Below are 12,839 nucleotides of genomic sequence, written 5' to 3'. Positions count from 1 at the left end.
GGCCTCACCAGAACAGAATACAAAGGGATGATCACCTCCCTGGTCCTGCTGGCCATACTATTTCTGATACAAGTCAGAATGCTGTTGGCCTTCTTGGCTGCCTGGGCACACTGCTGGCTCCTGTTCAGAATGCCAGTTCACATGGCAGATGAGAAGAATCTTAAGCCATGCAATACAAGTGACATATCTACAGGCTGATAGCTTCCTGCTGGGATGGCCTAAATTCTACCCATGTGATACTTATGATGAAACATAGGCCTTCAGATATACCTTGTCTGTACAGATTGCTAGTCTTAAAGCCTCCAGATAAATCTAGGCTCTCAGAATGTGGCCTGGAGTATTCCCCATCTGGAGAATCAGCCTACATATCCTTCACATCCACGCAGCCTTTTTATTGCTTCAGGTGTACTTTTACTGTGCTGTTTTGCAGGTATTCCTATCACTCCTGTCCATCTGTGTCTCAACCATAACAGGTAAATCTCCTGCTGCAGGTTTAGTTGAATCTTCAAGCTCTGATGTGCAACTTCTGAGGACATGCTGTCTGTACACCCGTGTGCTCCATGCTCTCATGCTACTCACAGTCTCATCTGCCCCAAACACGGTAAAATTCACGTAGGTATACATCACCAATCAGTTCCATCACCTGTATCAGAACTAAGAGTCCTACATGAGAGTATAGTACTGCGAGAATCTAAGTCTCACACCTACACCCACATGAATAAAACTGAGGTTTTGTTACTTCTTCCATATATTGCTAATTGGATTAGGCACAAGGAACAAGTTTTAATTCTGGACCCCTGATTGTCCATATTGCTAAATTGCTAGCAAGTGTTTTGGCATACTTCTCGTCGATGCCAACTAGCATCTCCAAGACAAAGCCTAGCCATTAGGAGAAGACCTAGCCACCCAGCACACACCAAGGTCTGCTTCCAGTAGGAAGTTAGATTTGTGTCTTTTCCTCCTGTGCAGTCTTCCAGTGCTATCCCAACAGGCTCTATGTCCTCAAAGCACTCCTCCATGTTCTTCCTCTGTGCCCCAAGGCATGTAACGTCTTCCAGTTTCATGCCATACAAACAACAGTTTTATGTGTCACAACAGAGTTCTCCTATTATATCAAGTGTTTTAATATAAAATTTTTAAAAATGCCACAAAAATGCAACATGGTATTATAGCCAAAGTGAAGTACATACAACTTCAAGGAGACCTTCAGCACAAACACTATATAGAAGGGATGTGGTCACTTAGTTTCAGGGCCAGAAAAGAGTCCGCAGCCCTGTTCTGTTTTACAGTTTAGACACAGCCGATACAGCCTATACCCAGGGCCTGCTTAGGAGCATCTGGATCAGACTCATTTCTGCTCTGTGTGCATTGAAGTGAAGCTGGGCCTACCATAACCCTGATACAGCAGATGTAATTGCTTTCATGAAAAGCAGATGATGCAAGTTCACGCATCATGCCATAACCCAAAAAAGAATAAGCAATTTTCTCAGGTGGGCCTTCTCCCTGGTGAGCACGTTTCCTGAATACGAGAAGGAAGAGTAGAAACAACAGAGATCAGGAGGGAGGGCAGCATGGAAAGAGAGTGTGATTTGTCCTGCCTCCCATAGTCAGTTAAGTCTCTGCAAGCAGATGTGCCAGTTTCTGACCACTGTCAATATGTCAATTTTGCTTCTCAAAATTACAAGCCTGCTTTGGGTTAGAGTACACACCTCGCAGGCACATTACCGTGGGCAATTCTCCATTGGTATTGACAGCTAGTGCACTCAACAGCAATGCATATGGAGTAGAGAACACATTTCCCTTCCCGTCGGCCCCCTGCAGCAGTGTCATATTGGACATCTCTGTAATGGAAAGATTAAAAGTTGAAAATAGATGAGAAAGGATAGACTTGATGTTTAGACAGTGCCTAGGGCTGAAGTGGGATGGGCTTTGGGGGATGGAGTTCAGAAGAGTGGTTGAAACTGCACCTCCTCTTCCTCTTGTTGACAGAACAGTGTGAGGCTATTGGCATAGTGGTGGCATTTGAGATTGCTTTTACTTGTCTGGTTGAAAGACGGACGCAAATTTGGAGTGTCTGTACATGGAATATGAAGAGGATGATGATATTTCCTTTGCGAAATGGATGAGCAGTTTCTGGGGCCACAACTTGATTGATGAGAATGAGAAAGAGGGTAGAGGCCACAAGAAACGTCAAACACGATACTTTAGTGAACGGAGAGCCTCCCTTCCGGTAAGAACTGTGTGCAATATTCCCTCTGCATGTCTGTGTGTGGTTTATCTATAAATTTTAAGTGCCATCATCCCAGGGGATGACCCTAAAATTCTGTGAGGATGAGAATGCCTCATTTAACTTGCCGTCTAAGTTCAGTTCCTACTGGTAGCAGTTACTTGCTTTTTGAACTTGTCTCCCCCACCAGAGGCCTCAGATGCCTTTGAAATACAAGAAAACTAGTGAACTCCAAGATAAGGAAAGATGGGACCAAAAATGGAAGGAAAAGGCTGCAAAAACTGCTAGAGTCTTAACTGTATTACGCTGTTCTGTCTGCTAAGCTTGACCTGACAGAAAGCTAAACATTTTGGAAATCTGACACATGCAAACATTGTCTTGAGTGAGTCTGTTTCCACGTGTAAAACTATATAGCCCTTCTCCAGGAAGCTGTATGTTTTACTCCCTAGGATTTAGCTGCTTGCAGATGTAACTTCTGATTTAAGCTAGTTGATATAGTCCCTCCTTGTTTAAAATCTCTGTCCCTGGAAATGAAGAGGCAACGCATAACAAAGCTAATTGTATTATGAAGTAAAATTTTAAGGGAGAAGAAAGTTCTTTTTTCTCAAACCAACAGGACACTGGGGAAAGGGAGAGGATGCACATGCAGAGGCAGTTTTTTTAAGGCAGCTGACAACTGTCTAACTGATTGTCAAAATGAAGTTAAACTGAAAGCAGACTCTGAGCTAGATTTTTGCTAATGGGTTCTATCAGAATGCCTGAAAACAGAACATTATTAATGTTTATTTATTTATTTATTTTACTATATTTCAATTTTATCTTGCAGAGAATTACACAGAGAACTATGCCTACATGATTTCTTTAAGCCTAATACAGACTGAAGTGTAAGAACGTACTTTATATCACTTCCCATTCAGCAAGTTGCTGAATACACAGATGTATATGTGTGTGTATTTGCGTGTACACATACATTTAGTTTGAAGCATGTTCTTACATTCAGTTTGTTCAAAAGCTATTTGAATACCTTGCTAACTACAGTTGCATCCCTGAATCAGCACCTAGAACTTGGATTAAGTTAGCTGATACAAAGGAGACTGTGACTTTTGAACATTACTCTTCAATCAGTTAAAGTTACCCAGTACACTTAATTGTGTCTGGCCTTTTCATTAATGCTCCACACATTTTTTTATTGGCTCAGTAGTGTTATACAAGAGATACAAATCTTAACTACTTTATTTCTCAGTGCCAGAAATTGAATGAAGGAAGGAAAAGGGAAGATCAGTTTGAAGATCCTACAATATGGAGACAAAGTTTGGCAATAAGCTTTAAAAATAGATATCTCTGACTAGTTGGTAGTGAAGACTACTAAAACATGTTGTTTTAAACCAAGAAATTACTCAAACAGGGGCACTAGTAAGTCCTTAGGAATACTTTCAGAAAAAGCAGCTCCTTGCTCAGAGCAGCAACTTGCTATTGCACCTGGATGTGTTTTTTAGACAATTATTACAAACGACTACTACTGTGACAATCAGAACACTTACCAGTGTTAGTTAAATAACATCTTCATTTCATCATAATAGTGCTATTAATCAGGGGAATAATAAGTGACATCAGACTGTGTCTCTTCTGTAAGTTTATATCTTCTCAAGGGATCGCAATGTACCCTTTCTTCTGTGTCAACATCATAAATGGAGGTAACCATTTACAATGTCTGTCCTGGTCAAAATCAAGTCAGCAGGTTCAGGCTGACACAGTCGTTCACAAAAGTTATTTTGTGCAGATACACCTGTGCTGCCAAAACAGCACTGCCAGCATACTTTGTCTGCCCACATGAACTGCATCTGCATCAGGAGCACTTTGGTATTGCATAGCAAAATGCTAGCAATATGACAGAAAGGGTGTTTTGGCATAACTCTGTAATTTCAGAGCACACACTTTCAACTCTATGTTGGTATGTTGGTCTTCTTTGTAATTATTTTTTTTTCTGTGCTGTAGAAGCACGTTCAAGCCACTGCTCTCACCTCAAACGTGACAGTAAACTCCTGCAGCAACCTGTCATTGTGGAGCCTCTCGAAACACGGACAAAGCTTTGTAGAACTCCTTCTGTAATTTGCTTCACAAAAACTGACAATAATTTTCAAAATTTTCTTCCTAGTATCTTAGTATAGCTCACAAACATTACTAAGATGTGCTTCACAAAATGCTTTTGCTATGATCATTCCTATTTTACAGAGGGGAATGTAAAACCATATCCATCCTTCACTGGGGCTGACTAGCAGAGCACATAACTGGCCTCAGAAATCCTGGCTCCCAAGACGGGCTAAAATGATGAACCCAGACTTCTCAGTTAAAATGTGCACCTCCACTCCGCTCTCCTGAAAATCATCAGAGTTGTATATGCTGCTGTGGGCCCACAGTGAATGTGAAAACTGCCTGGGGAGAACCAAGTCCTCTGTTTCCAATCCCTTTGGTTTAGTTGCTGTTCGCTGCAGACTTTACATACAGTAACTGAGTCTCTTTTTCAAGCCTATGCACCTTCTAGTTGTCCTCCATCAGTTCAGCTCAGGCCAGTTCCTTACTTCCCAGACATTCTGTTGTGGGGAAGCAAAGGTAGCAGAGGAGCACCAGTAAAAGCTTTACAATTTTACATATGTGTTCTTTTTGAAGTAGACATTACTGCTTGTAGCAGAAAATCGGATAAGAAACAGCTAAAGGTGAGAGCAGAACATTTGACTACTGTTGAAGGTACTGACATTTAATCTAAACTAAAATCAGACCGATTATCTACCAAAAGATGGAAACAAGCTTCTTATTTCCAACAGAAACTGAAAAAGAGGATAGGCAAATGATATTGGCATCGATTTCTTGGGGTATTTTTGTTAGTTTGCTTCTGTGTATTTGTTTTTTATGGGTAATTAGCAAGCGATCTGCTGCCAATTGTGTAAATAGAGACACTAAGTATGACTGGTGTTACACAAAGGCACACACAGAAAAAGGGAGTACTAACAGGAGAAACAAACATTGAGAACATTCTTGATGCTCCTGGCTTCTTTGATATTAGCACAAATTCCCTATTTTGATATGGGGGAACATTTATCATTCTTCATTTATCATTCTTCCTTCCCATGCCTTTTTCCTTGTTTCACAACTACCTTCCCACTTCTCCTCCAGTTTAAGAACTACTCAAGGGCAGATCCTAGAAGCCAGAGAACAAGGGGAACTTGCTGAAGAGGCACCAGATGCAGGCACAAGGCAGCTGCTGGGGCAAGGGCAGGAGCAGATGCTGGAGCTGTGCTCAGAGGCCTTTGGCAAGGGAAGACAGCAGCAGTGGGTGGGCTGATTTAGAGGGAATCTCTGCTGCCAGCAGCTGCTGAGACTGCAGGAGGGGGAGCATAAATTAACGCAGTCAGGCCTATTCTTATTTACAGTTGTACTAAGTAATCCATTTGGCATCAACTGTATATATTAAATGCAAGTATTAATTCTAAGAAACAGAAAGAAAGCCATATAGATACCTAAACTCATTGTCAGATCCTCTTCATTGCTGAGCTTCATTTTATCACTCCTTCAGTTCTTTACAGAGTTTATCTTAAATAAAAGAAGACCACTGTACTGTACTAATAATAAGCCATGAAATAGTCATGTTTGAGCAGTTGTGTTAAGGCTCCCGTCCTCTATAGGGTTGTCTTCATAAGACAGCAATGCGATAACTTGCATGTGCACTGTAAGAGGAGGCACAATCACTGTGATATGACTACACAAAATGTATGTGCAGCTTTACCCTAAGTTCAGTGAGACAGGCACACATTTCAGAGGAAGGCCTGTCCCTTTTCTGGACCATTGTGCCTGTGTCAGTATGTGAACTACAGTCTTTTTGTTAAGGTCTAAGTTACTATAACTCTGTCTGTGAAAGAAAATTAAAAAGCAACATCTTAGTAATATAAAACATTTACAGATATTGCAAAACAGGATTGGTAGAATACCATCCTCTGTTTTAGTTGTCCTCATGTTTGTTTGTTTTCATGTGTGGGTGTTTGTCTGTTTTTCCTAAACCCTCTAAGAACAAATACCAGTGATTCCTAGTGTGAAACAACATATATTTCCAGGAAACAATGTATGTTGATACCATTAAAATGACACAGAAGACATTTAGCTTGCTCAGCCTGACATGGCATGTGCACTCCTGTCCCTCGAGCACAATGAGATTGCTTTGGTGCTTTTTCAAATAACAATACAATATGACCTTACAGAAAATACAACCATATTGATTAGTTTGAAACAGTATGCCTCCAAGTAAAAATAGTATAGCAGAAATCGTTACCATTACTCTCAGAGGCAGTCCAGAATACTAGTTAGTAAAGGAAGCTTATATCAGTATATGAAGTTGAACTAGTACCATATGATCTGAAAACCCTTTGGTGTTAGGTGCTTCTGACAGGTATAAGATGTGTAAAAAAGTATAGTTTCAGACATCTATGAAAACAGGAAGTATAAATTAGTAAATAGCAGGATATACAGTCCCCTCAAAATATATTCTCAGTTACTGCCAACAGCCGCATGTGGGAACTTGTAATGAGGGAGGCAAACCTACCTATATGAAACTGTAGTATTTTGCTGGAAGATGCATAACACTATCAGGTGTAGATTTACTAGTGATTTAGCACCTCTCCTCAAACCTATCTAATGTCACAACCATATGGGTTCACAGCCTCACTGTTCAGAGAAAGGCTACACAGGTCCCCACTGTGCTGATACATTTATAGTATCACCTGGGCTAGAGTAAATGCAAATGTTTACAGGAGAGGTTTCAGGTCCCTTGAAATCCAAGGGTGGTAGATTGATGTGGCCACTATACCAGGTTAGTTTAGCTTTCCACTGGAGGGTAGAGAGAGGGAGAGAGAGAGGGAAAGAAGGAACGAAAAGGGAGAAAACAAAGAAATGGCAGATTTGCAGTAACAATATCCTTAATGCTAACTGTATTAGTACATTTCAAAAGCCCTGTTATGGTGAAGAGATTCATACATGCAGGACACAGAACCTACTCAGTCTCCACTAGCAAAAGCCATTTAAGTTTTTGGATTTTGAGTTGCCTGGATGGTGTTAGCATGAGGCAGTATCATATGTAGGGCCTGGACATGTAGCTTCAGCCATTCTGCATTATTTTAATCTCCTTTACACACATTCACTTATACACAGTCATACAGATCATTCTTTTTTGTCTACCAGCCAGACCTGGGAAAATTAAACCACACAGAAACTAAACAACTCCCCACTCCCTCCCCACTTTAGCCCCACAAATGTCATTGGGGAATCCTGTTTCCTGCTGTTTTGCTAGCAGGAATGTGTCCCTTGGTGCCCTAAAATTCTCCCATATCAGGTCAGGATGAATGTGCTCAAGAAGCCAGCAGAAAATTCAGAGCTGAACACTAGAGCATCTTGTCTGCATGTAGGCCATGCTGCAAATATGACAAGGTTGTGCTAGGAATGGTCTTTTTCACACTCAAATGACCTCAAACACCTGATAAGTCCCGGTGCGCCTGTGGGTTAAACCCAACGTCTGTCTCATCCGGCCACAAAAGGCTGGGTCTTTGCTGTTTGACAGCCCTGCCTAGAACCCATCCTCAAAGGGGAGGCATGGGTTTTTGAGGTTCTGAAGTGTCTCAGTTCCTTGTGGTGTCAGTGGGCACCAAGAGGACCCAGCACACTTTGCATTTGAAATGCTTATTTGGATACTAAAGCTTAGATACTCAAAAATAGTAATAATAATAAAAAAATCTGCTGCTGCCTCTGTGAAGCAACTTTGCGGTGTGAATCTCGTGCATGTAAAAGGAAAGACAGAAGAGTCTGGGAAAGGTCCTTCATTTGGCACCATTGTTTGGAGACCACTCTGTAGCAGAGAGAATCTGTCCTGTGTGCTTTGCTTTAACATTCGATACTCACCAAGACCTCTTGTTTTGCAGGCCAGGCTTTCCTCCCTCCATACAACACGACTTCATGCCTCTACCAAATCATCTTCAGGCCATCTCAAGGGCTCCAGAGAATTCGAAGAAGACCAGGATTGCAAATGCCACTGCCACAAGAAGGCAAGCAGGACACCTTCAGCTGACAGTTCATGCACAGAGAAAAGATCAAACTCCATCCAGGAATTTGCGGAGTCCTTTGAGAAGCAATTGCATTTCAAAAGCAAACGTTCAGTTTCTTTGGTAGGTAAAGACAAATAGCTTTGAGATGACTTCAGAAAACAAAAATAAAAACAAAAAGCAAGCCAGCTATATCCTCAATATAATTCTTGTGGCTTTTCTGGGGGAGAAGCAGAAATAAACTTGAATTAGAATACCTTAAATGATGTGGTCCTTACTGCAGTTGAAGCAAGGTTAAAGTGGTAATGTCATTAGTATAAGCACTTTGGACGTAGTGTTGTCATCTATACTTCTTTCAAAGTGTGTATCTCCAAAATGAGACCCAGTGCTCTCTGTGGCAATGTTTTCAGACATTTCTACAGCAGCGCCAACAAAATGTGACAATGTAAAAATATGTTTGCTTCAATTTTTCCATGATTGCCAGATCTCTTTCTCACTGCTGTTGACCTGGCTTAACCATATGCAGCATTATCTGTAAGACTGCCAAACATGATACTGTTTGAGGGGTTTCTCTTTCCTCCCTGGGACTCCATCCATCTGCTTTCTTCAGCGTCACTGCACATCTGCAGCAGCAGAATTGCTGTATTTCCACTGCAAGGGCATGCAACCAGCATGGATTCTCTTCCTATTTCACCCTTCTCTTCTCCCTGTCATTCTGCCCTGAGGCATGAGCATTTTCTATGTGGTTTGTGTTGAAGAAGTAACCAATAATGAACTTCCATCTATGACAATTTAACACATTTATAATTATGATACATACTGTCTGGTGTATCATACAATGGAAGGAAGGGTATTGAGCACTAACTCCCTTTTAAGTACCAGAAGAACTCTGTCAAATTCAGTCACCCTGTTGAAAAGCTGTGCTTGAATAACACTTGACTTTATCACCAAACAGCATCATAGAGAAGTATCCTTTTTTCAGTTTGTTTTCCACTGACAGTTTCATATGGAGAAGTAATTTGCAGCTCTTTTTGCAGGCCTTCCATGCAGCAGCAACGAGAGAGAAAAAAAAAATCTCTTTTCAATAAATAGCATCATTACATGATCAGTCCCACAATTACAGTTCTTGCATACCCAGTTCTCTAAGAATATGAAGAATCATGCTGATTACAACTCTGTTATGCAATTTTTAAGATTTTAAGTGCATTCTGTAATCTTGTTTTTCCCTTTTAGGAACCACTCCGAATTTATTTCATTTGGAATTTCACATTGCCTCATTTGCCAACCCTCACCAGTGGTTGATGGTTTATTCATCATTTCTCAAAAGTGCCTACCACTAGAAAGCTTGTGAGTGGTAATAATTGTGCAATAGGTCTTGTGAATATAATGCACTAAATACGATTTCGGTTCCGTTTAAAAATGTGGATTCTGGTACCCTTCTCAAATCCACTGTGAGGTGTACTGGGCTATATTTTGCTCTACCTTTCAATTAGACCGAATTTTAGTTATTCCTTCAGTTACTACTGAAGCCTGTGGGATGTAAAGGACTTCAGAAACTTGAAGAACTGACTGATAAGTGTTAGAAATCTTAAAGGGAATTTGGGAGTGGACTTAAACATGAAGCTCCAAATGCAGTGTTGAAAATTCCCCTTTTTTTTTCGCATTTGGAGCCTTGTGGTTGTAATTCAAACCATCCTTTACATGACTATACAGGCTAAAAGAAAAGAAAAGTGAGGAAAATGTAATTCCACTTCATCTCCTTCCTTGTCTATTGGTTTTCTCTAAATAAATAAACAAATGTGGCTTTGAAGACACTTCAACACTTTTCAGTGAGGTCTTTGCAGCCAGCCCTGGACAACCTTCAGACACATAAAGACGGAGTATATGAAAGAATAGAAACATGGAGTTTGGGCTGGAATCTCAGAGCCCTTCCCTTTTTCCTTCTTGTCTCCTCTCCCCTGCAAGCCCACCAGGCAAGCAATCCTTCTACCACTCACAGTATCATCAAAAGCATGTTGCCCCTTGCTGACATTAGGGTATTCACTTGAAATTGAGCCCATCATGTTAAAGCTGATCTTACTGAGACAGGTGAATGGAATGTTTTGTTATACATTACTATTGAAATATAATGACTACAATATTTTGTTGATCATGTAGGAGTCACTTTTAATTCCCTGCCATTTTTCTCTTGCCTTTTAGCAACCTGAAGGCATGAAGGAGAGAAGAGAAAGAGAGAGATTGCATTTGAGAAAGAGCAAGTCTCACAAGAGAATGGGAGAGAAATCAGAGCCAGGGAGAGAACAGAAAGAAGATGAATGCTCAGAAGATGTACCTACAATGTACAACGAACAGTTTCCATCACAAGCAAACATTGAGAAATGATATTTATGCACAGGCAGCTAGAATGTCTTAGGCTAATGAATTTTAACACAATCCCTGATGAGCAGAGGGAGTATTCTTTTTGTTGTTGTTGTTGTTGTTATTGTGTTTTGTGTGTGTGTGTGTGTGTCTAGGAGATGCCTCTTAGCTAGAGTAAACCCTGACCTGTAAAATAGAACTGAAATTCAACTGCATCACTACCATTACCAGTACCACATTGCTACCTTCCTGTCTTTACTTTTTCTACTAGGAACGTGGCCCCTCTCAGAAGGGGTGTGCATCTGGAGCAGTGAAGCACGCCCTAAGAGGGTTTCAGGCAGACCTAGCATTGCAGCATAACAGTAGTGGATGTATTCATTTACGAGGTGTACACGTACATATTACAGAGCTGTGTAAAGTCATTCTAAGCCTTATATTTCTGTTCTAATTGAAAAAGGGCTTATTAGTAGGTTTGGGGAAGAAAACATACACATAAACTGCCACCTACTTCTTGGCCCTGACATTGACTTAGATTTGGCTTGGAAACAGGTATCAGGTATCTTTTTTCTTTGACAATCTCCTAAATCCAAATTTTTGGAAGTAGTGGAAGAGAAGCCCTCACACTCTCTTCCACACCTTCCCAACGCCTCACTTCTCTCTGCTTTCTCTCACTGTCACTGTGCAATACAACTCTTTTTTCTCTGACATCCCTGTCTGCCATGTTCACAGTCCCAATTCCCAGTCACAAAACTAGTTCTTTTTGCCAGCCTTAACCTCATCATTTGCCTCTTTTGTATCCTTCCCCCTCTCCATTTACTACTTTGTAGCCCTGACTCAAAGCTATTAATTTTTTGTTACATCTCTAGTTTTGCCTCATCAAAATGTGACCCTTGCTTGAAGCTCTCCAGTAAAAAGATGTTTAGCCTCTTGCACTTCTATATAATCTCTTCAAGGGGTTGCTGATACTTGCCACAGATTCAGGGTGAGGGATTTCAACCCCTTCCAATTTTTGTCTTTTCAAGAACTAGGGCCAAACCAAAGAAATGGGAGTCATCTCTGCCTGTGGTAAGCAGGGCTGGGGAAAACTCTTTTTCCTCTGGCTGACAATCTCTTAAACTCAGGTGTAAATCTCACCAACTGTAAGCAAGATTTCTTTCTATGCAGGGGAAAACCACATTCACATGCCCATAAACACAAACACAAACACTGTCTTTCAACATATGAATCCTCCCTGCAGAGAAAAACCCTGCCCTCTTTGGGAATAATTTCCCCAGGCCCAGTATGGAGAAAGCCTGGTTTGATAATAAAGAGTGAAGACTGACAAATTTATGAGCAAGAATCAAAGTCTGATGGGTGTTCTACCTGTGATTTTATTGTAATTAACAATGTTCTTATTAATTTATTTTAGAGCCTTAATTTTGTATGTTCAACCATTTAAAAGCTTAGGGCATCCTCAAAATTTTGTAACACTTATCTTCATTGGGGGATTGTTTTTGTTTAAACTGGGGCTTTGGGAATGTATAAGAAAGTGACTGAACCCTTGCTGATGCTTGTAAACTGTTTCTTACCTTATTACATTTATTATAAACTAATAAATCTGACTGAAATATGTTGTTACTGTGCATAGGTCCTCTCCTCCCCAGTCTAGATTGGATTTTGGTGAGGTTGTTCCATCAGCCAAAACTTCCATTTGGGAAGGAAGGTAATCATCCAGAGAGGACTCTGACTGGGACGGCATGGATGATATTTCTATTTTAACAGAAAGTGGAATAGGGATGTACAAGAATTCAGAAAGACTCTGGAGGGTTTCCATTCTCACATAGTTTTTCTGCTCTTTCCAAGAGTCAGATGCCTGCAAGGTAGAGTAAAATACAAACCTTGGACATGAAGGAGATCAGTTAGCAGGCAGCAAAGGAAAAGGACCCAGAAATGTCTTCTCCAAAATCCTCAGTTAACACTGAAAACCTAAAATAGTTTTAAAACAGAGGGGAACTAGCAGGCAGCAGAACTATACTGCTCACTTCCTTTGTGGGCTGGCTGTCAAAAGCTGACATGATTCAGAAGCCCATGAAGCACGTTTTAAACTTGCTGTGTCTCAGGGGCAGGAGACTACTCTCTGATAAAACACATGCCTTTGTGGATCCTTCCCACCACAACTAGTGAGTGTTCCTCTG

General features: G+C 40.8%; 1 protein-coding gene across 1 annotated transcript; it reads left to right on the top strand.

Annotated features, from left to right (window-relative positions):
- Positions 1–2,080: 2,080 nt before the first annotated feature.
- Positions 2,081–10,689, top strand: LNP1 (leukemia NUP98 fusion partner 1; the record flags this gene model as incomplete). The annotated part of the gene is made up of 3 exons (XM_082751407.1): positions 2,081–2,230; positions 8,188–8,430; positions 10,507–10,689. 3 exons carry the CDS (start codon positions 2,081–2,083, stop codon positions 10,687–10,689), a joined length of 576 nt encoding a protein of 191 aa, XP_082607533.1.
- Between the last annotated feature and the right edge of the window lie 2,150 nt (positions 10,690–12,839).

This window comes from Aythya marila, assembly GCF_965140915.1.
Source record: "Aythya marila genome assembly, chromosome: 1".
Lineage (NCBI taxonomy): Eukaryota > Metazoa > Chordata > Aves > Anseriformes > Anatidae > Aythya > Aythya marila.
The sequence above is the reverse complement of the archived record's forward strand: the minus strand, read 5'-3'. Positions and strand labels throughout refer to the sequence as shown.